General features: G+C 36.8%; 1 protein-coding gene across 1 annotated transcript; it reads left to right on the forward strand.

Annotated features, from left to right (window-relative positions):
• Positions 1–246: 246 nt before the first annotated feature.
• On the forward strand, positions 247–21,817 carry NAA30 (N-alpha-acetyltransferase 30, NatC catalytic subunit). The gene is made up of 5 exons (XM_052646441.1): positions 247–354; positions 636–1,398; positions 6,119–6,242; positions 8,143–8,198; positions 17,807–21,817. The coding sequence occupies exons 2-5, from the start codon at positions 637–639 to the stop codon at positions 17,942–17,944; spliced, it is 1,080 nt and encodes a 359-aa protein (XP_052502401.1). The 5' UTR covers positions 247–354; position 636; the 3' UTR covers positions 17,945–21,817.
• Positions 21,818–23,538: the final 1,721 nt, after the last annotated feature.

Below are 23,538 nucleotides of genomic sequence, written 5' to 3' on the forward strand. Positions count from 1 at the left end.
CGAAGACAGTGGGTTAAGGGCTGGTGACTCCCAAGCCCTCTACAACTTCCCTGCCCTACAGCCCCACCCACTAGCAAGCAGCAGCCACCCGGCCGCGGGAGACACCTTCGCCCCTCCCCTCCACAGGTCACCTCCCTCCACGCCCTTTTCCCCCGGCCTGGCAGCCGGCAGGCAGGGAAGTGTCGTAAAGCCAGGCCCAGGAAACTTTACCCGGGGTAACAGCCGAGGCGCTTTACGGCGACGGCGGCTGAGTGTGAGCCTTGGCGGTGGCGGAGGCAGCTGCGGCGGCGAGGGAGGCGGCGGCGGCTGAGGAGGAAGAGGAGTGGCGGCAGTGGCGGCGGGGACCTGTGCGGGGTGAGCCGCGCGGAGGGGACGGGGAGGGGCCGCGGGTGACAGGGCTGGCGGATGGGCGCGGACGGACGGGGACGGTGGCCGGCTGAGCAGCTGGGCGGCGCTGAAGAGACGGGGGCGGGGGGTGGCGCGGAATTGGGGGGCCAGCTCTGTTAGGGACGGTTTCTGCCTTTGTTTCCCCCCCCCCCCCCCCAACTCCCGCCGCCCCCTGCCCTCGGCTTCCTCTGTTTCGCGCTCGTCCGCCGGGTCTCATGGCCTCCCCTCTCGGTCTGTGTCGCCTCTAGGATGGCGGAGGTACCGCCTGGGCCTAGCAGCCTCCTCCCACCACCAGCACCTCCGGCCTCGGCCGCGGCCGAGCCCCGCTGTCCCTTCTCGGCGGGGGCCGCCCTCGCCTGCTGCAGCGAGGACGAGGAGGACGACGAGGAGCACGAAGGCGGCGGCTGCGGCGGGAGCCCAGCGGGCGGCGAGGCGGCGGCCAAGGGGCATCCGTGCCTCCGCTGCCCTCAGCCGCCGCAGGAGCAGCTGCAGCTCAACGGATTGATCAACCCCGAACTGCGGCACCTCCGGGCGGCCGCCTCCATCAAGAGCAAGGTTTTGAGCTCGGCCGAGGCGGCCACGATCGCGGCCACCCCCGACGGGGGCCCCAGAGCGACTGCAACAAAAGGAGCCGGGGTACACTCGGGCGAGAACCCCCCTCACTGCCTCCCCAGTAATGCAAGAACTGCGCTCCCCAGCCCGGCAGAGGCAGCGGCGGCGAGCGATCCCGCGGCGGCCCGCAATGGACTGGCGGAGGGCACGGAACAGGAGGAGGAGGAAGACGAGCAGGTGCGGCTGCTGGCTTCATCCCTGACCGCAGGCTGCAGTTTAAGGAGCCCCTCAGGCCGGGAGGTTGAGCCGGGGGAGGATCGGACGATACGTTATGTCCGATATGAATCCGAGCTACAAATGCCCGATATCATGAGACTGATCACCAAAGATCTGTCTGAACCCTACTCCATATATACCTATAGATATTTTATCCACAACTGGCCACAGCTGTGCTTCTTGGTAAGTGGATGGAATGAAAAGCGGGTGAACCCGGCAGAGATCCAGGCCTTGCGGGGCAGGGAGTGTGAGGGCTGGAATGTCAATGTATGTATTCTGCATTTCATAGTATGATACATGATGTAAAGTGCGTGTACACACTCCTAGGTATTTAATGAAACAGTATGAAAGGTAAGACTTCGTGATCCGGGTCAACTTGATACTGATGTAAATGCAGTAAGCTGGTATGATGCAAGTTGGGGGTCTCCTATCCTGTTTACACTAGCTTATCATCATGTTTAACCGTCTTTAATTATCCTCCCTCATCCTCAAAGCACTTTGCAATCATTTAATTTGCGCATGGTTCTGTTCAGATACAGGCCTTATTAATCTCTCAATTACAGCCATAATCAGGGAAGAGTGTATGCATAAACATGTTTTGGTGAACATGATTGTCGGTAAACTTGCTGTGGCCACATTGGAGAATTAAATCTTACAAGCATATTCTGTAATTATGGAGATTGTTTCCTTTTACTTCAACAGGACAATTAGCAGTTGTAGCCAGCCTGTTTTCTGCTGCACAGTTGCAGAAGGCGATACTAACACTTCTGGTGGTTGAAAGACTCCTGAAACGAGCAAAATACCCTTTTTGGGAGTGTAGGAAACTAAGTGTGAAATTGTTACTAATCTATAATTTTTTTTAAGAAGTTGGTCACAGGTATGTCTAAATGCTAGTACTAATGCTGGCTTGTGTGAAATATAATTGACAGAAATTTTTTACTTATATCTGAGTAAGAAAGACTTGGCTTACCAAACAAGCTGAATATACATATATATATATTTAACTTACATAGTACTGGTAGTACCAATAGTTTCCCAATAATATTGACCAATTTCAGTCTGTATGAAACCTTTCACCTAAATATTGACTACAGGTATGTGCTTTGTATCATGTGCTCACAGCATGTTGTTTCCATTGAATTTTATTGAAGAAAGGCAACATGCTTTTAAGGAGTGTTTTATGATATGTGAAGGGAAAAGCCACTACCATTATTTATTGTTTAGAATTGACTTACTTTCACTTGTTAATTCCTTGTAAAATGCTCTGACCATACTTTAGAAATCTTTCTGATTCCATAGCTTGGTGGTAATCTGAAAATGTAACCTCTGTATTGTTGTAATGGTAGTTGTGCTGTTTTCTGCATTCACTTCACTAAACTTCAGTTTAGTATGTTTGTTTAAGCTGGGAACTGTTTTATATTCTACAAAGCTACTTGTACAGGATTCTAACTGTTGCATCAAAGTAGAAGTTCTAAGACATGTCTGTGTCAATGAATATGGGAAAATGGTTTTCATAACATTATTATAAATGTCATTATCAAATTCCCATTATAAATGCTAAAGATTGTAGATTGATTGTAAGTTAACTCACAAAAGCATACAGTTTAGTTACACTTTAAATTGAAATGGTGTGTGTGTGTATTTTTGTTAATTGCAGAGGATAGTTGTGTATGTATGATAGTCTACTTTTGAGTTCTGGTATTACCTCAACTTGTCTGCCATTTAGACTCTGATAAACTGAATATTAGTAAACTTTAGTTTGATTATACACTCTTCCCAGTTCACCAGCTAATTGAACTTTAGCCCTTAATAGCTAATTTGTTTAACATTAAATTCTGAATATCTAGAAATAGTGATATACACAGTAGTTGACCTATAAGATTTACTAATACAAGTATGAAACTGGAGTATTGAACATAAAACAATGGTCAAACAGTCAGACCGTTTGGAACTGGGGCCTTTATATTGGAATTAAAAATTTTTGAATTTCTCATGAAAACAATTTAAAACAAATATAAATGTATGTTTATTTCAAGTCATACCATTTAAAAATTATAAAGGATCCCAGATAAAATCTAGTTCAACCTCTTTTTTTTTTTTTAATGAAAAAAATGAAAGACCAGAGAGACTTGAAGTCTTCAAGTCTCCAGATATTTGTGTCCAGAGATATAAAGCTAGAACCCAGGTCTTCTGGCCTCTCATTATGGAAACAACTAAGAACTTGAAAAATGACATACTCTTGACTAATTCAGCCAAGATCCTGTGTCCCAAGTTCTGCTTCGCTAAGGAATAGTTGTCCTTGCGAACATCAATCTCAAGAGACTAGAAGTCTCCAGAATGTTCCTGGTTTCCTTAAGTAACCTGCAGTAGATCAAATGGAGTATATAAGATTGTTCCTTAGAAAAGTCACCAATCCTTGACCATATTTGACTAACAAAAATGATGGTTTTTAATGATTCTTCCTAATAATTGTAACATGTGAAAGTATGGTACTGTACAAATAGGGACACTATCATTTACTATGTTCTTAGCTAATTTACCTCTGTCTCTTTGAGTTCGTGGTATTTTCAGTTGTTGCCTTTTTGAACTTCTTACCAGCGATATTCTATAGTACTTCTGTTATTTGTTCTAAATTTAAATTTCCAGCTTCTTCTGTTCTGCTGTTTGTGGTATTCTGGAATTCAGGAATCTATTTCACACAACTTATGTTTTTAAAGTTCCATAGATTGATAAGCATTTGACCTTTTAGAGTTAAATTTTAATCTTGCCTGGAATTTTTCAGTTCCCATCCTTGAAAAAAATGAACACATTTTAACAGCAAGAGTTCCAAATGTAGATACAGAAGCTTTTATCTGGAAAAAATTGACATGCAGTTTAGTGATTTTTGTGTGTATATTCATCACCAGTTTGTCAGGAGAAAATACAGCATTAACCTTCCTCGGTACCAACATCTTACTAATAACTGTGTATCATATATTGGACTTTTATTTTTAAATGATGTTTACAGTTTGATTTTTTTTTCTTCAGATTCATGACTCGTAAGAAATTAACCGAGCCTAAGAGTGAACTCATGTGATACTTTGCTAATTACTTTCTTGGTCAGAGGACACAGATTTGCTTGAAATGGCTATCCAGTTTGAAAGTATTGTCTAGTTGTGTGCTAGTGGTTTTAATTTTTCCTCTTTCAAATGGTTTCTTTACTGTGAAATCTAAGTGTCCTACAATTTTGTATCATAGATTTGTCTAGATTTCCATTTCCCCTAGTTTATTAGGTCAGGCCAAATTTTCTTTAATGTACCATCTCATCTCTGACATATACAGACAGATACCACACACACATATATTTGAAGTAAGTTACGTCCAAGTCAGAAAATGCTGTTCAAACAGGCAACTTTTGTGTATATTTCAGTACTTGTACAGAAAAAAATTTTAGTTTCCAAAAGAGTTTGGAAAGAACCAAGTTGATTTATCATGAATAAAAATAGCAATAACAATTTTAGAGGTTTACTGGCCCCAAGTAATTTTGGATTGTGTTGATAAAACAGAAATGAATTAATGTGAATCGTTGAATTTAATATCCTTTCAAAGTAAATCAGCTGCAATTAAATCAACTGTACTTCAATTAAAATAAATAAATAAAATTGATATCCCTTCCAAAGGATTTTTCTGACCTAGTTTAGGCTTGCGTGAAATGGATTAGAATTATCTTGCCTAAAGATTTCTCTGCAGTTGGAAAAAGGCTTTTTAATAAATTTACAGAATGATGAACTAAAAACAAGTCATAACAAATTCAAGATAAAAGAGGTATTAAGTATATGTTGGGCTTTGCTTATTGATTTTTTTTTTACCCATTCCTGGTTTTGTTGTTGCAATCATTTCTGAAAAATTAATTTTATTTAGAGATGATTTGAAACTTTCATTTTTTATTGAAATGAGGGCTCTTTAATAGCAAGGTATTTCTATCTGACACATTAAACAATTGGAGCTGTTGCCTTTTTATATTTACCAGAATACAATATTTAACTGGAACTTCTTGTCAGGGATGAATACTGGAAAAGCATGTTTTCAGTGGTGATACTGGAAATTTTAATGAAAATGGAGGCTGATTAGCTTTTATTTAATATATAGTTTCTGTCTGGAAGACTGTACCTTTTTATTGAAATAGGACGGTCTGTAAAAATTAAGCTTTTACTTTAATATGAAACTCTGAGTATCAGATATTCTGTGAGCTTTAACGGTAATGACTCTCACTGTCAGGAGAGTCCTAAAAATGAGACCATCATATATCTAGTTTTTATAGTCCCTCAATAACAAAACTACTTGAGTAGGATCTAGGGAATACCTTAAAAACAATCCTTTTTCTGAAAATCTTTTAGTTTTTTAATTTGCCTGATCAAAATCCAACTCTGCTATTCAGGTATAAATGTCTTCTATCTGTCTTTTGCTAAACTTCATCATGATTGACTATAAATTTGTTGTACTCTGTTGATAAGTTTCACATTATAATATCTAATGAAAAGACTTTTTCTTAAATTATTTTCATGTCTCCTCTTTCCCAAATCTTAAACATATAGGTCTTTATTTCAATTGATTATAAGTGCCTCTTATAAAGTACTTCAGTGTTCACCATGTGGAAATTTATTTTCCCCCTATATAATGATAGGCTTTAATAATGAGTAAAAGAAATTCATGTTGTAAAGAATGTTGAAAAATTTTTAAACTAGAACATTTGAAGGAGTTCTGGGATTTAGATTTCTGAAATTTCTGTGATTGCTCTTGCTAAAATTCTCATTATTTCTTCCTCCTCCAAAAACACCAACCAGTGGTTGGTTGCTCTTTTCCTGGGTAATTGTGCAGTGCTTAATGGCAATGTATTCTTTGTAACTGTTTGTTTATTTTTAAGGCCATGGTAGGGGAGGAGTGTGTAGGTGCCATCGTTTGCAAGTTGGATATGCACAAAAAGATGTTCCGCAGAGGTTATATAGCCATGTTAGCCGTGGATTCCAAATACAGGAGAAATGGCATTGGTAAGAAAAATATTATGTCAAAAAAAGAATGCCTAAATTATTTTCATTGTTTTTAAGAAGCAGAAGACTTAATTGTAAATAGTATGTAGAAATGAGCATGAAGCTGAGAGAAGACTATTGATTGCTTTTGTTTCAAAATATTTTCAAAATGTTATTAAAATGAATTGTTTCCTTTATTACTGTTTAATTATTTGAGAGATTATCTTTCTAACAATTACTAGGTGATCAGTTTTCACCTCCAAACATTTTTTTGATCACATTCAAACTGTATTGTATTGAGTTCTACAGTTTTTAATAGGCTGCTTGATCACAGTGCTCAAGCAGCTGTGTGTACTTGGGTTATGGGTTCAACAGTCTTCAATCAAGGCAACATTATGGAGAAATTACCATTATTTCATACTAGTCACCAAGCATTGTATTAGCAGTTCAGGGAGGTCCAGAAGAAAGCAGAATTGTTTGTTACTGCTATTCCCAAACTTCCTGGGCTACCTTTCCTGGTATTTTCAGTTAATTTTATGGTTTATAACGGTCATTAGAATCATCTGGGTGGTTTACAAACAAATGCTTAGGCCCCTCCCCGTAAGAATCTAGTTTGTCCTGTTAGAAGTAGGGCTGAAATTTCCCCAGGTGACTATGTTGTCAGCCACTTAAGAACCACTGTCCTAGAGTCTTGGACCTACTGACTTTGTTCAAAAATGGAGGAGCAGGTAGACAAGCACTTGTCTTAACATGACAAATTCTGAAATGCTCTGAAGCTAAGTAAGTATTCATGAAATAAGATTTGATGCCTGTGTGTGCGTGCTAAGTTGCTTCAGTAATTTCAACTCTTTGCAACCCCCTGAACTGTAGCTTGCCAGGCTCCTCTGTCCATGGCATTCTTCAGACAAGAATACTGGAGTGGGTTGCCATTCCCTTCTCCACGAGATCTTCTCCACCCAGGGATCGAACCCAGATCTCCTGCATTGCAGGCAGATTCTTTACCACTGAGCCACTAGTATGTAATTACTAGCAGCTTTTTCACTTACAGTTTTGTTTTTTTAAGCCTCTTATGAGTGGCTCTGTTCAATTGAAGACGGGTTTGCATTCATAATGAGATATCATTATGAATAGATTTACTTAATACATTAGATTTAACCAACTTTTCTTACAGTGTTACAGTTTGCCACTAAGATTTTTAATGAATTGGGATTATTATATAAGTCAAGTTCGCATTTTAGATGTATTAATAAGAGCTGATAAGGATTCATGGCAAATGATAGCAAATTTTCTGGCTACTTCAGAGGGCAGAAACCAGTGCCTTGAGGATTGCATCTTGACCCTCGAACATGTTTTGTATGGCCCATGTAATGGGTGCTTGCTTGTGTACATGATTTGAAAATTTAAGGAAGTTCCTATAAAATTTGGATTTCTTCTCTTAAAATTAGATCTGGCGTTTGTTTTCCTTTTAATGTACTAAGTATATCTACTCGAAACTAGAATACAGATAAAGCACTGAAACCATCTGGTGTGCCCAGGCTTACTATAGTGCCCAAACTACAAGGTTTGTAGGAACTAACCCAGTATCTTGGGCCCAGTTCGGGTCATAGCAGTTCTTGTATGGTCTTTGGCAAGATTGGCTTAGAGGTCACGCAGTGAGTTCTTGCCAGCTGAAGGAGTTCCTGGGTGGTTCTGACTGTATCTTGCCTTTTTCTTGGAATAAAATAGCATTTACCTCTGAGAAAAAAATATATATCAGGAGCTAGGTCTTTCAAAAGGAAACTTACTGCTATGCATAGGTTCTGTTGGGCCTCAGAATTATAAATATTATAATTTATAATGTAAATTACAAATGATATAATTTAGGTATCTATAAGAAACTAATTGCATTTTTACTTCATTAATACTCATTTCTGTATTCTAGGTACTAACTTGGTTAAGAAAGCTATATATGCTATGGTTGAAGGAGACTGTGATGAGGTAAGTCTTGCTAAATGTTTAAGACCTTTTGTCCTGGGCTATATTCTATACTGGGTATTTATATAAGTATCCCAAGTAAATCATACTGTAATTTCATTGCAGACTATTATTATATAAATAAAACCTGTGCTGAAAATTGTATTCCATTTAAAAACACATGAACTTTGATCTAGAACAAATTTTAAGATGATAATGGGAGCTAAAATTTGTGTCAAAATATAAAGGTAAAATTTTAGATATTTTCTATAAATAATTGGTATTCAGAACTCCGATTTGTTATCAGTCAAATCATTTAAGGTAGTTCTTATTATAAACCTTATTGTAATGTAGTTGCATATTGGCCTTGGTTTCTCTCTAAATAATAATTTTTCCCCACTGTGGGTCAGCTATCAGCCAATATGAAAAACATTTCACATTTGAGAAAACTCAGCATTAAATAATAAGGCTGGAGAAGGGAAGACAACCACTTTTTAAATGTAGAACTGCCTGTATATTAACATAAAAGCATCTTTTCTCTTCAGCTTGTTTGTAAAGCCTTATGGCAGGTAGTTTCTTTGTATGCTGCAGCACTGTGCTTTACATATGGTAGGTTCTCAATAAATAATGGCAGTGGTTGGGAATATTAAGATTTACTGTTACATAATGTGGAAGGAAATAAGTATAAACTAGGAAAGTATGGGTATCTTTAATATAATAGTGGTGACTAAGAAGTACTAAAGTTGTATTGTGCTAGTAATTTTGTGAGTAGTATTTCTAACACTTGTCTTTCTTATTGGAGGGCAAATGTTCCTTAGAGAGTTCGCAAAGTACTTGAAGTTAGGTAATTTTTTTTCTCAAACTGATGCCATTAAGTAACTTACTTTGGTTACTTTATTTTTAAGTGGTTTTTTTTGGTACAGAATTTATACACAAATCATTAACCTTTATATATGTGTGTGTATTTGGGATGCAAAGTCTCCTTTTCCCCCCCATCTCCACACTTTTCAACTCCTCATCGTTCTTTCTACTTAGAGCTACTATTCATCTTGCAATTTGCATCCTCCCGTTTTCTAAGCACACTTGAATGCAAATATTCACACTTTTTTAAAAATACAAACGAAATCACAAATTATTACTTGGTAATAACTACTTTTGCCACTTAACAGTATCTCATGAACAGGATTTCATGTCAGTACAGATGGACTGCAGAGTTACTATTCTCACACTGCTTGTCCACTTTTGTAGTTTGTAGCCTGACAGATCCCATTAGATGGTGGTTGTATGAGAAGGCCTACAGTAATTGGACAGCACAGGGAAGTCATCCTGGGGTTTATGGATATTTAATTATTTTCCCCCAAATAAGAAAATTCACACATGATGAAGGATCTCATATTCACAGCTTTTAATCTCAAAAAGTAATAGGTGCCGTAATTCTGATTATTTATATCACTGGTAACTAAAATATGAGTATAAAATTGAGTATAAATTTTTTCATGAATGTAGGTCTAATATGGACCAAGTTGGGCTTCACAAAAGCTGTTCAACAGTTTGGATAAATCTTTGGATGAAAAGACCATGTTTTGTTCCTTTACTGAGTACTGTGGTTCCCAGTGAACAGAGATGTTACAAGGAGGGAGTATTATGTTCCTAATGGATAGCTGTTTCTGATTTATCCTAGTTCTACCTGTGAGATAGGTAGTATGCTTTATCTTAACTGATCAGATGTTTAAATAGTATAGTTTTTCTTTGAAAGTTCTGAGGAATGATGAGATTTTGGTTATACTGTTGTAGTTTCAAGGGTAAGTCCTGAATTAGTGATACATTTTATGGTAGAACTATTCACTGTGGGCCTAGGGTTCTAACTCTGATTTATTTTTCTTACTCTTGAAGCAATGGGTTTTACTCAGTCTTAGAATGAAATGGGAATAGTTCTATGAACTTACTTCTGTTGTATGATTTTTGCACTTTAAGTAGCTCTGCTTCTGGTTTAGGGTACTCTTCTATGACTTAAAAAGATTGGTTATCTGTGTCCCATATTGTCCAGATAAAGAATTTGCTGTAGAAAGGGACAGAACTCTTGTTTACTCTTTATTAGGCTTTCCCTTTCCCTTTCATTGAGTTTTAAACCACATAAGCAGCAAAGTCTTCTATCCCCTTTTTCTTTCCAATTTTTGATGGTAGTGTGTTTGTTGGTTCTACTTCCTTATATTACCATTTCATCCTGTTTGGTTTGGTTTTTTCCCCTCCACTCCAGTGTAACTACTTTGTATTTGCTAGACCCAGTAGTTTCCTGGTCTTCCTCTGCTTATTAAAAAACTTCTCAGTCTTTTAAGACCCAACTCAAATATCAACAACTTCTTTTAAGTTTTCCTTGATCCATTTGGACAGAATCAGTTGCACCTTCCATGGTTTTTTTGACCTCCCTTTCTGTAATACTTACTGTGCCTACATTTACTTGTTCAGAGTCTGCCTTAGACACTGAGAGCAGAGATACCATTTCTTATTTACTGCTGTATTTTTAATGCTTAGTATACAGCATTTGTGATAGAGTACATGATTCATAAATATCGGTTGAATGACTGGTTCTGTGCTTTACCATCTTAACTATACCTCTTTTGGGGGAGGGGGGATCTTTTGAATTTTGATTTGTGTAATTAGTTTTAACTTGGCTTTCTGTCTAAGCTTTCTAGCTTTTTCTTATTTTTTTTGCACATAAAAATATATCTGCAGGGTTAACAAGTTATTAAAATACCTTTTGATACAAGCAATTTTATATAAAAATAGTCTTGTATATAATTCATTGTTCTGAGGAAAACTTTGAAACTATAATTTTCCAAGAATATAATGACTATAAAATAACCAACTTGTGATTTTACTTTCATTAGGTTAGGCCAGCCTTCATTTCTCTTAAAGTTAAGAAACTTAAGTGTTAAGAAACTTTGACAAATTACCAGAAAGACATTTGGGAAGGCTTTTAAATTACATATTCTACTACATAGGTTGTGCTGCTATTTTTTTATTCTTACAGAGAGAGATTTTTTTTTTTTAATCTATGAGAAAAACATTAAGATAAATACATTTGGAAATTTGGAAATCTCTATGTAGCTTTATTGTACGCATCCAGTCAATTTTTACTTTCCTTCTGTTTGCAGAATTTATGACCTTGAGTCATGTTGTTTTTGGTTGCCACTTGTCATTTTAAGATAAATTCAGAGTAAATTAAACTGAGGTTAGTTGAAAGATAGATCTGTACATTTCAGAGTCGAGATGTAAATCATGCTTTTGCCCAAATTACAATATTACCCTTCTGGTCTGATAGATCTTTCCATTTTGCTACTCTGTGACTTTCCTAACTGTTTATATCAGAATTAGACATGTTTAAACAGTCTAGGGAAAGATTTCTTTCATTTTCTGTATATTTGGAGCTTACTAAAAAGTTACAGCATCAAAAAAAAAAAAAACAGAAACAGATAGATGCATTCCTTCACGAGTAAGAAATGCATTATCTGTGTTGCTGATCTGGCCTGAATTTGGTTACTTCCTTATGTGCTCTGCCTGCCAAATGTTTAGTAGCTACTAGGACAAGCTTCTTTGGTTTGGTTTTACATTAGGGGAAATAATAAGAATACATACAAATAATATATATGAATTTTCTTGTGTACCTAAAATAATGAACCCACATGTGGCCATTTACTTTTATGCACTTTTAAAAAATTTGTTTAGATTTATGGTATGGTTACCATCATATTAATACTCAGAACTAACTCATAAATGATGAAAATATATTGGAACCAAAATTTCTTAATGGAGTTTAAGAGTGCAGTATGACCTTGAAAACATTTTTAGTTGACCAACATCTTATTTCCTTCTTTCCCCAGCCCCTGGCAGCCACTGTCCTAAACTCTCTTCTATTAATTTTGACTATTTTAGTTTATACACATAAGCAAGCTCATGAAATATTCACCTTTCTATTTTGACAATTCACTTAGGGCAGTGGCCTCCAGGTTCACCCATGGTTGTCCCACTGGCAGGGTTTCTGTTTTTAAGGCCAAAAAGTATTCTCTGTGTGTGTGTAAGATATGCCCTCCAGGTTCACCTGAGTGTGTGTGTAAGATAGATGCCCATATGCCCTCCAGGTTCACCTGTGTGTGTGTGTGTGTGTCTGTGTGTAAGTGTGTAAGATATATGCCCTCCAGGTTCACCCGTGTGTGTGTCTGTGTGTGTGTGTGTAAGATATATGCCCTCCAGGTTCACCCGTGTGTGTGTGTATGTGTGTAAGATATATGCCCATATGCCCTCCAGGTTCACCCGTGTGTGTGTATAAGATACATGCCCTCCAGGTTCACCCGTGTGTGTGTGTGTGTGTACGTGTGTAAGATATATGCCCTCCAGGTTCACCCGTGTCTGTGTGTGTGTGTGTGTAAGATATATGCCCTCCAGTTTCACCCGTGTGTGTGTGTGTGTGTGTGTGTGTGTGTGTAAGATATATGCCCTCCAGGTTCACCCAAGTGTGTGTGTAAGATATATGCCCATATGCCCTCCAGGTTCACCCGTGTGTGTGTGTATAAGATATATGCTCTCCTGGTTCACCCGTGTGTGTGTGTGTGTAAGATCTATGCCCATATACCTTCCAGGTTCACCCATGGTTGTACCGCTGGCAGGATTTCTGTTTCTAAGGCCAAAAAGTATTCTATGTGTCTGTGTGTAAGATACAGCCAACTTTTTCTTTATCCGTTTGTTGGATGTTTAAGTTGTTTCCTTATTTTAGAAATTGTGATCATCATGAACATGGGAACCTTTCTGAGGTCTTGATTTTACTTCCTTTCGTTATGTACGCAGAAGGGTGATTGCTGAATTGTATGATAGTTCTTTTTTTAATTTTTTCAGGATCCGGCACACTCTTTTCTATAATGACTGTAGCAGTTTACATTCCCACCAACAGTGGCTGAATTTACTTAAGTAACCAGTAATAAACCTGTTATATGTTAGCAAAATAACATACAGTTTATGGTAATATACAGGATGACTTTAAGTTTTTTGTGTTCAATAATTATATGTTTGACATTTTTAGTTTTTTCACTGGAAACATAGTTTATCTATGAGACAGAGGCTGCCAGGTGAAGAGCAGAGTAAAATGGAGTTATTTAAACTAGAAGGGTTTTTGGTTGAGTAGTTTGGCCTAGTTAAAGAACTGGATATGAGAAGCCTGGGTTCTAGATGCATCTTCTATCAGTATAGTTGTGTGATTGTAGGAAGGTCATTTAACTTTTCATAATCTGTCTCTTTGTCTCTGCAGTGTGATGGTAAAGGGATGTGATCTTAAAGGGATGTTATGAAGAGAATAAAATTGTTTATTCAGCCCTACCTCTAGAACTTCTAGCTGGTAGTTTTAAAAAAAGGCTTTCTAAACTGTAATAGCTTGGCTCATCCTGACGGTGGTTTGTTCCTCAGAGAATCTGTAGAATTTCACTGCAACCCGTTTTTTCTGTTGAGTAGAATTCAACTTGGCCAAATTTCTTTAACATTAAAATAACCTTTGGCTTCTTATGTAGTATTCCCATGATGCAGACTAGATAATTTTATAGAAGATTTCCAATATAAGCCCAAATTCTGTTTTTGTGTATTTATAAAACTCACTAATTGTTACAAAGTAGTTACTTCTTTGTGGAATTTTCTGTTGTGTCAAATAATACATGATTTCTTTGTTCATAGAATGTGAGGGTGCTGAGAGAATCTTTTCATTTTAATCAAGGTGTTAGTCCTCTGTGTAATGTTTTGCTATAAATTGGGGTTTATAATCTGTTAGGATGCTAACAAACCTGAATTCAGCTGTTAAGTTATACCTCAAGTGTGTATTTATGTAGTCATAGTTAGCCTCAGCTGTTGTGAATATTTTAGATTACTAAGTATTAATGAATATGAACTTGGATTCCCTGTATTATGTAGATCTCCCATTTGGTGCTTTGTTTTACTTTTGGAAACAATCAGAGTTACAGAAAACTGGATACTATTAAGTTCTAGTTCACATTTTCAGTCTGGGGTCTATTTTTGTTCTACTAGTGACTTTGAGTTTCATTCCCTTATAAGTTAGAGATACATCTATTTCATAGGGTTCTTAAGAAAATCACATTATGTCAGATGCATGTAATATGACATAATGCATGTGAAATGCTTTATGTAGCACTTAGCCTTCAATAAATAGTATTTTTTTTTAAACTGTCACTCTCCTTTTCATTTCTGTGAAATCTGTTCTGAGTTGTTGGAGCTTTATTGCTTTTCATATTAATTGTTTTAACATTTTAGCTGTAATTAGGTGCTGGCCTGAAACAAAATTGTAGGAATTACTCAAGAGAATAGTTCAAAATTGGTAAATTGCATTGTCCAGATGGGAGTGTTCCAAATGGAGGATGGCATATGTCACTGATGGCATACATCACTGTTAAATTACAGTCTTTTAAGAGCAGAGAGAAATTGTTGATTTCTTATTCTCACCTTAAACCAGTTTGCTTGCTATATAATTTTTATTTAAGGCCTTCTTAGGAACATTTTTCCTTGATCCTGAACCATGAATTACTTGTTTTTAGATCTTTTTAGAATTTGGATTTAGTATGTGATTTGCCTTCATGAGTTTTTTTTGTATAGGTAGTTGCCTCAAGATAATACTTTTTCTCAAAGTACTCTCGTCATTTAAAAGCTTGACAGCACTTTTGTTTGTTTCATGTTTATGTAATATATGTAATATAATGAAAAGTGCTAAGGATGTATATAATTAACAAATGTTTAAGAGCCTTCCATGTGTCAGGCAGTATGTTAGGTGCAGAGGAAATGGCTGTGAATGAGGTACCCATGATCCCTGTCTTTGTTGAGCTCACCAGCTGGGAAAGATGTCATAGCTCATCAAACATTAGACAAGAGTGCAGTTGAATGAGGAGCAGTGCAGAGTGCTGTGGGGCAGTCTGAAGGGAAAGAGATGTTCTAGCCAGTATGGAAGTGACATGCTAAAGCCAAAAGCAAGAATAGGAGAATGGGAAGCGCATTCTTCCAGACAGAGAAAACTGCTTATGTGAAAGGTCTAGGGTGGGAAAAATAATGATGAGTTCTAAAAACTGTAAATTTAGTGTTGATCATGGTGAGGAAGGGATGGGGACCTAAAGCACACTCTTGTGTGTGTGCTCAGTTGTGTCTGACTCTTTGCGGCCCCATGGACTGTAGCCTGCCAGGCTCCTCTGTCCCTGGAATTTTCCAGGCAAGAATACTGGAGTGGGTTGCCATTCCGTCTTCTAGAGGATCTTCATGACCTAGAGATCAAACCTGCCTCTGCTGTGTCTCATGCATTGGCAGGAGGATTCTTGACCACTAGCACCACCTGGGAAGCCCAGTTATTAATAGCAGGGTAGGTGGAGGCCATATCTTGATGGATCTTTCAGGTCTCTTTAGATTACTGTTAGATTGTGTACCCTTTCTTGAGGACAAAAGGGAGTCAGTAAATGGTTTTAAGCAGGGTATTAACAAGAGCATCACTCAGAATTGAAAGTGAAAGTGAAGTCGCTCAGTCTTGTCTGACTCAACCCCATGGACTGTAGCCCACCAGGCTCCTCTGTCCATGGGATTCCCCAGGCAAGAATACTGGAGTGGGTTGCCATTTCCTTCTCCAGGGGGATCTTCCCAACCCAGGGATCAAACCCGGGTCTCCTGCATTGCAGGCAGATGCTTTATCCTCTGAGCCACCAGCGTCCGCCTCCAATGCGGGAGACCGGGGTTCGATCCCTGGGTCGGGAAGATCCCCTGGAGAAGGAAATGGCAATCCACTCCAGTATTCTTGCCTGGAGAATCCCATGGACGGAGAAGCCTAGTAGGTTACAGTCCACGGGGTCTCAAAGAGTCGGACATGACTGAGCGACTTCACCTTCACCTTCACTCAGAATAGGAGACGTTAAAGCTAGGAGGTAATAGTTGATGGCAGCTTAGACTAGAATGTTATCAATGGGAGGAGAAAGAAGAGGGTCAATTTGAGAGAGATTTAAGAGATAAACCTGAAATAGTGCTTGGAGTATATATACAGGGGAGTGGAGAGGAATGAGGAATGAGGTACAGAGATGACTCCCAGGCTTTAGGTTTGAGGCATTCATGGATGGACATCTTGTTACTGATGTGCAGAATTGTAGAGAAGCTGGTCATGAGTTTTTTGGATATGATGAGTTTTTTCTCATATCTGTTGCTTGAATTCTTGTCAGTTTTTTTTGTTTTAAATAGCTTGTGATAGAACAGAAAGAGATTCACAGGCTTTGCTTGGGCCTTTGTTTAATTATACTCTGCCCTTTTTTTCCACTCTATAAATACCAGAGGGTTATGACATCCCAACAGTTACTGTGGCTTACTGTGTTGAGTCTCAGTGAGGTAGGTTGAGAATCAATAGAAAGGCAAATAGAGCTATGTATGTAAAACACACAGAGGGAGGATGAGATAGAGGATACTTTGGTAGAGGAATGGAGAAGAACATTACATAATATTCAGAAGTATCAGTTCTTCATTGTCAGGGCCATTGGTTCAGTAGTATTTAAGAAGACCTAGATAGAAGTTAATACTTGTATTCCTCTGTTAATATTATATTGATATCCATAATGTATGGACAGTGGTTCTCAGAATGTAGTCCCCTTAGCAGCAGCATCAACATCACCTGGCAATTTTTAAAAAAATGCAGATCCTTGGGCACCACTCCAAACCTACTCAGAAACTCGAGTTGATATGCAGTTGATATCTGTTGATATCTGTTTTAACAAATACTCCAGGTACACTAAAGTTTTGGTATCTTTGATCTAGTTTTGGCAAACTTTCTCTGCAAAGGGCCTGATAGTAAATATTTTAGGCTTTGCAGACCACAAGTCTCTGGTGCAACTGCTCATATCTGCAGTTATATTGAGAAAGCAGCCAAAACATTGTGTAGATCAGTGGACATGGCTGTGTTTCAATAAAACTTTACAAAAACAGGCAGTAGGCACATTTGGCCTGAAAAGGGCTACAGTTTGCAGACTCTGGTCCTGACCCTAGATAAATGCGGTAGTTATCACCAGGATAAGGAATGACATATTAATGAGAATGTAGGAGTTGGAGGTCAGTTTGAATAGTTTCAAGTACTGGTTTATTTTCTTAAACCTTTGATTGTTGATTTTTTTCTTTTCTTCATCTTTTTGTCACACTACTTTTCTTTACAAGAAACTAATTCATCATCGTTTTAGTATAAAACATATTTCTCATTGCTAAAAATTCCAAAGTGAAGGTGTTAGTCGTTCAGTCGTGTCTGACTCTGTGATCCCATGGGCTGTAGTCCATGAGGCTTCTCTGTCCATTGACATTTTACAAAAACCAGTAGAAAAGAAGATGTTCCCAGTTTTCCTACTTCCCTTGCCCTGAGAGATAATTAACTTTTACAGTTCTGATACTTTTTCTGGATTCTTCCTGTATATCATTAATGTTTATGGTTTCACTGTCAGTTTTAAAACAATTAAATGTAGTTTGTTTTTATTAAGTATTTGATCATATTGTTTATAAGTGATTTGTCAAATTATGAAATTATAAATTAGTTTAAAATATATAAAATTGTAACTTAGTTTTCTCTTTTTATTTTGAAGGTTGTTTTGGAAACAGAAATAACGAATAAGTCTGCTTTGAAACTTTATGAAAATCTTGGTTTTGTTCGAGATAAGAGGCTGTTCAGATACTATTTAAATGGAGTTGATGCACTGCGACTTAAATTGTGGCTGCGTTGAGAAACTGACATCAAGGAACAACTTTCCAACTGTGCAGAATCGACCTTTGCATGCAATGCAATTTGTACAGAATTGCTTTGCAGGTGGATTTAGTGATTTTCATGCAGCTCTTATCTGTCAGTGTCTCATTTGAGTGTCGCACAATATTTGTTGCACTTTGGCATGGCGCATTTCTTCTGAATTAAAAGAGATTGTTTTAAACTTAAAGAGTTCTTTTGGTACCAACAAGATGTGCCAGTTGATAGCCAAGATTTGTTTGTTCATTTGGAAAGTCTGCTGACATTATTTACACAGTGATAATTTTATTGCAGAACCAGGATGTGGAACATGATTTTTGTTCCTTAAAAAAAGCCAATGTAGATTGTAAAAATCTCTGAATATACTAACATTTCACATGAAACCTGCCATAGTTTTTCTGAGGGGATGGGGGAAAAGCTTCAATTTTAGGTTTTATTTTTTAAATATTAAATTTTCCATTCTTGAATATTGGTACCTCAGTGATTAGTGAATTAAAAAATTGTTACGTAGGGTTGGGTGTGTCTTACAATGAGTAAAGATAACAAATTGCGTCTGCCAGTGCCTGTGTAGATAAGTATATTTGTCTTCATCTCTATAGTTTTTGAATGCATGCTGTCTTTTCCTTTTCTTTAAGGCCTTTGCAAGCAAACTTGTTTTTATTTAAATTCTAAATTTGATAATAAATTATTTCAGATTTTTATAATTTGGATACTTTTTCCAGGTGAGTGACAGAGTGGTTTACTGTAGAAGTCCCTTCTTATCTTACAAGTTAAATCTACTTGGAGTATCTTTAAGAAATGACTCAAAAGGGATGAGAAAAGTTGATGAAGCCGGGAAATGCTGGGTTTTAGATGCACTTTTTTTGAGAGTGAGGGAATTTTTGGAAAAGAATAGAAAAATTAATGTAAATTGGTATGATTTTATTTAATCAAAATTATTGCTCAGCTGTGAGGAACAGCTTTTACAAAGTAGTTGAACTTTTTTCCCACTTGGTTTGGATTCACATTGCTTCCACTTTAAATGCTTTGCTTTTGGTTCTTGGTGTTGAAAATAAATTTCGAGGTGCACTGTATCTGTTTTAAACTGATTTTCTTTTCTTTTCATTTATTTGTGCAAATTCTTGGGGGAACTTTGCTTAGTTCCCAGAAAACAAAAGGGAGACATGGAAATTTTTTTTTTTGGAATGAGTTCTGTGGGTTTTCTTAATAGCCATCACCATGTTCATTAGTTATATTTTGTTTCAGCCAATCTGTGCAGTATAATACATTTTAAAGTTGAATGCTTTTAGTTAAGAGACCTGTGATGGATAATTTATTTGACTGGAAAACCTAGGTACCCATTTAAAAAAAAAGATTCATTCTCTGTGAAAAATATTTTGTTGAAATCTATCATTTTTTCATCAATTTGCATATGCTTTTCTTCTGCTCTAGAATTTGGTTTGAATTTTATTTTATGGCTATAATTACTGTATTTTTTAAAAACCCTACCTCCATTAACAGTTGGTAAAAGCCCCCTTTCAGGAAAGTTTGTTGCCTTTTTTTTTTTTTAAAGGAAAGCTGCTCCTTGCTCAGTGTAGTGTCTTGAAAGTGAACATGGTAACAAGTACTTTTAAAATAAAGATTCATAAATTTGGTGAAAATGAAATCTTCCTGTTGATGGGATCATTTATATTAGTTCCTTATTTTTAAAGAAAAACTTTTTCTTTCCATTTTATATTGCTCTTGAAAGTTTAATGGACAGAATACTTGGTTACATTAAAAATATGAAGACCACACAATACTCAGCTTTCAGGGTGATCTTTTTGAGTATGTTTTGCTCAAACTTCATTTGGACTCTAGCACTTAGAGGAATATCAATTATAATGACGCTTCTGTCATTCTTGATATGGAGGGAATTGAACGAAGTATATAGTTAGTACTTTCACTGTCAAATTTTATCTTACCACCTTACATTTGACTTGCTGGTTAATGGGTAATGATTGTTGATGAACTTACATTTGCTTGACTCACTAATAAGGACAGTTCTAAAGTAAATACATGCTTGTTTTTTAGCCCAGCCATTAATTTTTTGGCAGATTGTCAGTGAAACCATCACTACTGACCTTTTCACCCAGAACTGGCCAATTTTGCTGAATTGACTGGGTGTTTTAATTGGGTATTTTAAACGTGAACTTAGCCATGTGACTGAAAAGTGAAATGGTTGTTGTCTTGTTTAGCTGGTATATGTTGAATATCATTGTCTACCTTGTATCTTTAATTGGCTGTGCAAAAATTGTTTACTTAAGTGTACTGAAATTTTTCTCTAGCTGATAACCCAGCACCAAAATTAAGTCTTGAAGTATCATCAAATGAAATTTTTATATTGGGCGTTCATCTTTCTTACATAATCGTGAAACAGTTCCATTTGAAATTGATAGAGTGAGTTCACTTGGCTAAAACTGAGCAAAGTTGGTGCAACTTTCTTTTAATGGGGTGCTGCCTCTTTAAGACTGACTGTACTCTCCACTGACACTGGTTTGGCAGTTGGTGCTGCTGAACATTTTTATACATGCTACCATGAAGCTATATATGTTAGTGTTGAAGAAGCTAACGGGTATACTACCATTTTTGATGTGTGGGCTGATTATAATTTCCCTTACATGAGGATGAAACTACTCTAGAGAAGTCCACAGATCATAAACCAGATAGTAGTTTCGAATCTGAAGCCAGCAAAATTTAAAAAAAAATTACTATTAAAATATTGGTTTTAGTATTTTCTGCCTCTTCCCCAAAGTACCCTCCCCATTTGCTTGACAAATCTGTGTAAAGTTTGTTTGTCACATGTTTTAGCTTTACCTTGCCCTGTGTTATGGTATTGGCTGACATGTATAAGACTGGATGTGTGTATTTATTATGGTGTCTAAAAATCATGAAGTTCATCACTTTCCAGGAGCATAGATAAAAGCAAATTGGTAGTGCATCAGTTACTTTTCAGTGCACCATGACATCACTAAAATGAGTGCTATATTGTTACAGGGCTTTCAGGTTTGTAAAAACATAACCATAAATTATATTGACGTCAGATATGAGTTGAGTATCTATAAAGTATCACGTGTATCTCAAAATATTGGACTGCTGTTTGATGACTGGATATTGCTGCATAATTTTCTTCTATTGTCCCAGATCCTTTTGGAGAGAGAGATTTAATGGGATTTGAAATGTGCAAGCTGTCTCAATAAGATGCAGTCAAATAAAGTATGGTTAAGTTGTGTTTGCATTTTTCTTTTAGATACAGGTGTGTGCATTTTATGTTTGAGTTGTTTTACCTACTAAGAAGTAAAAAAAAAGGCAAATCTATTCTGTTCCCCACTTCCTGCCTTGCATCTAAGAGTTATTTGGAAGAAGTTATATATAATTGTTATCTCTCTCACTTTGTGTTCTGACAAAGAAAATGTGAAAATAACAACGGGAACTTGATTTTCTTAACAGTATTCAAAGTTAGCTCGTATACCAGCTATCAGTACAAATGAGAGCATTTTTGCATGCATTAAACCAAAAGTTACTTTTCTGTCCTTATTCTGTAGAAATTTATTTGTAAGACAGTTTTTATTTTAATTTTTTTTGGTTGGTAACCTAGGTAATGTCCCCTCACCCTCAAGACCAAAGTAAAATAGAGCAATATCTAAAGGGCTTTTGGTCTCGTTCTTGTGAGAAACTTTAAATGGCAGTTATGTATTCTTTCTTATGTCAAAATTTATGGATAGTAGTGGAATATCTGTTATAAATATGGCTAAATTACTTTCATCATGCATGTCAAATTTTTACTTTGTTCTTTTATAGTCATGTAGTGAAAATAGAATGTGAGTTCATATTTTACTTGGCCCTATATGGAACTCTTAAGTACTTCATAAATTGTCTAAATAAGGACAAGAAAGTTGGTGTCATTCTTTCATACATATAAACAGAGATCAATAATAACCTGTAGCCTAAAGGTATGATACTTTTAAACAGCTTTTTAAAAATGAGTTTGAAAAATTTCATGAGTATTGCACGATGCACTTTCTTCAGATCAGAGCTGTTCTCATGGCACTTTTTATGATGGACATGTTATTTGTGCTCTCCAGTATGGTAGCCACTAGTCACGAAGCTACTGAGCCCCTGAAGAAAGGCTAGTATGATTGAATAACTGAATTTTTAATTAATTGGAATTTACATAGCTACATGTGACTAGTGGCTCCTGAATTGGATAGCATAGCTTTAGGTAATATTTAGACGGTAATAACTGGGGAAAGCAGTTTTTGAAAAGGATTTTTTAAGACCAGCTTATTGAAGAATGAAATAGAAGGCTCGTGATTAAAAATTGCCTCTGAGCAATGTACACTATGCAAGAGTAAAGCTACAGTATTTATGTTGACAATATTTCGTTAAAATAGTGTCTGTCATAGCACTTTTTCATAGTGTTCTTGGTATGAATTAGCCCTTCTGAGAAAAGCAGCCCTTTCAGGTTTTTACCATTTGGTAGTTGTCTGGGTTGCAAAGGTACACAGATTCAAGTGCCAAAAATTGGTTTCTGATAAGACTGTCATATTCTTTTTAGCTTTAAAACATTTTACAGCATTAAGCTAAATAACCTCTCATTTTAGGTGAATTCGAGATAATTTCACCTCTATATGAGATTAGTCATTGCTTGTTTTATGAGTGGTCAAACTGAAACATGGAGGTATATCATTTTTAATCCATTTAAAAAATTCTAGATTATGTGTGTTGATACAAGAGCAAGTGTTTTTGTTTCTGAGAACCAGATTCATTTTGCTGTGTCTCTGTTCACAGCATATCACCCTTGACTCTAGCTGGACATCTAGTAAGTACAATTCATCAAGAGAATAGGAGTGCAGATAGGAAATACCTGGCACCAGGGAGTGCCAGGCTTGGTATGACACTGTTAACACTGCTGGAGAAAGCTCAAGGCACATGTTCTATTGATAGTAATCAGTGTTAATCTTCATGTGAAAAAGATTTAGGAATAATAAAGATCACCACATTGCCAAAATTGATCTTATACTACTTAAAAAATGTAAACAATGCAGGGGTTAAAATGTAAGGTTTTTATAGTACTAAGAAGCATATTTTTAGTTGATTAATTTTCATGACTACCTCTTTGCTGTATGAATATATCTCAATTTTTTAATACCTCAATTTCCTGAGACTCTGTATGTACGTTTTTGTAAATAATTTACCATATGCTAGAGGAAAGGACCTGACTTAAAGAAATTGTATGAAGACATTTGTTACTGGATTTGTTACATAGTAAATTGATTTGAAATTTCTTTAAAACAGCCTTTTCTGCCCCCCTTGATTGAGGTTTTCTTTTTTGTTTTTGCTTTTGTTTTTGTTTTTTTCAGTAAACATATTCTTAGTGAGATTTGTGTTCCAGAAAGCGTGTATCCTCATTTGTTCTGCAAAGATTTGTATGTCTCCTGTGTTTTCCTTTCATGCCAAAGAAATTCACTCTTTTAAAAAGTCAGCAGGTTGCACTAACTGATAAAAATTTTTTGCCCCTTAAATAGGCATTAAGTTTTACTTCCTGAGACTTAAATA

This window comes from Budorcas taxicolor, chromosome 10 (genome assembly GCF_023091745.1).
Source record: "Budorcas taxicolor isolate Tak-1 chromosome 10, Takin1.1, whole genome shotgun sequence".
NCBI classification, from domain to species: Eukaryota; Metazoa; Chordata; class Mammalia; order Artiodactyla; family Bovidae; genus Budorcas; species Budorcas taxicolor.

Coding starts and splice junctions, on each gene's coding strand:
- NAA30 (XM_052646441.1), top strand. CDS start 637: ATGGCGGAGGTACCGCCTGGGCCTAGCAGCCTCCTCCCACCACCAGCA. Junction 1,399..6,118: donor GGCCACAGCTGTGCTTCTTG/GTAAGTGGATGG, acceptor TTTATTTTTAAG/GCCATGGTAGGGGAGGAGTG. Junction 8,199..17,806: donor TTGAAGGAGACTGTGATGAG/GTAAGTCTTGCT, acceptor TTTATTTTGAAG/GTTGTTTTGGAAACAGAAAT.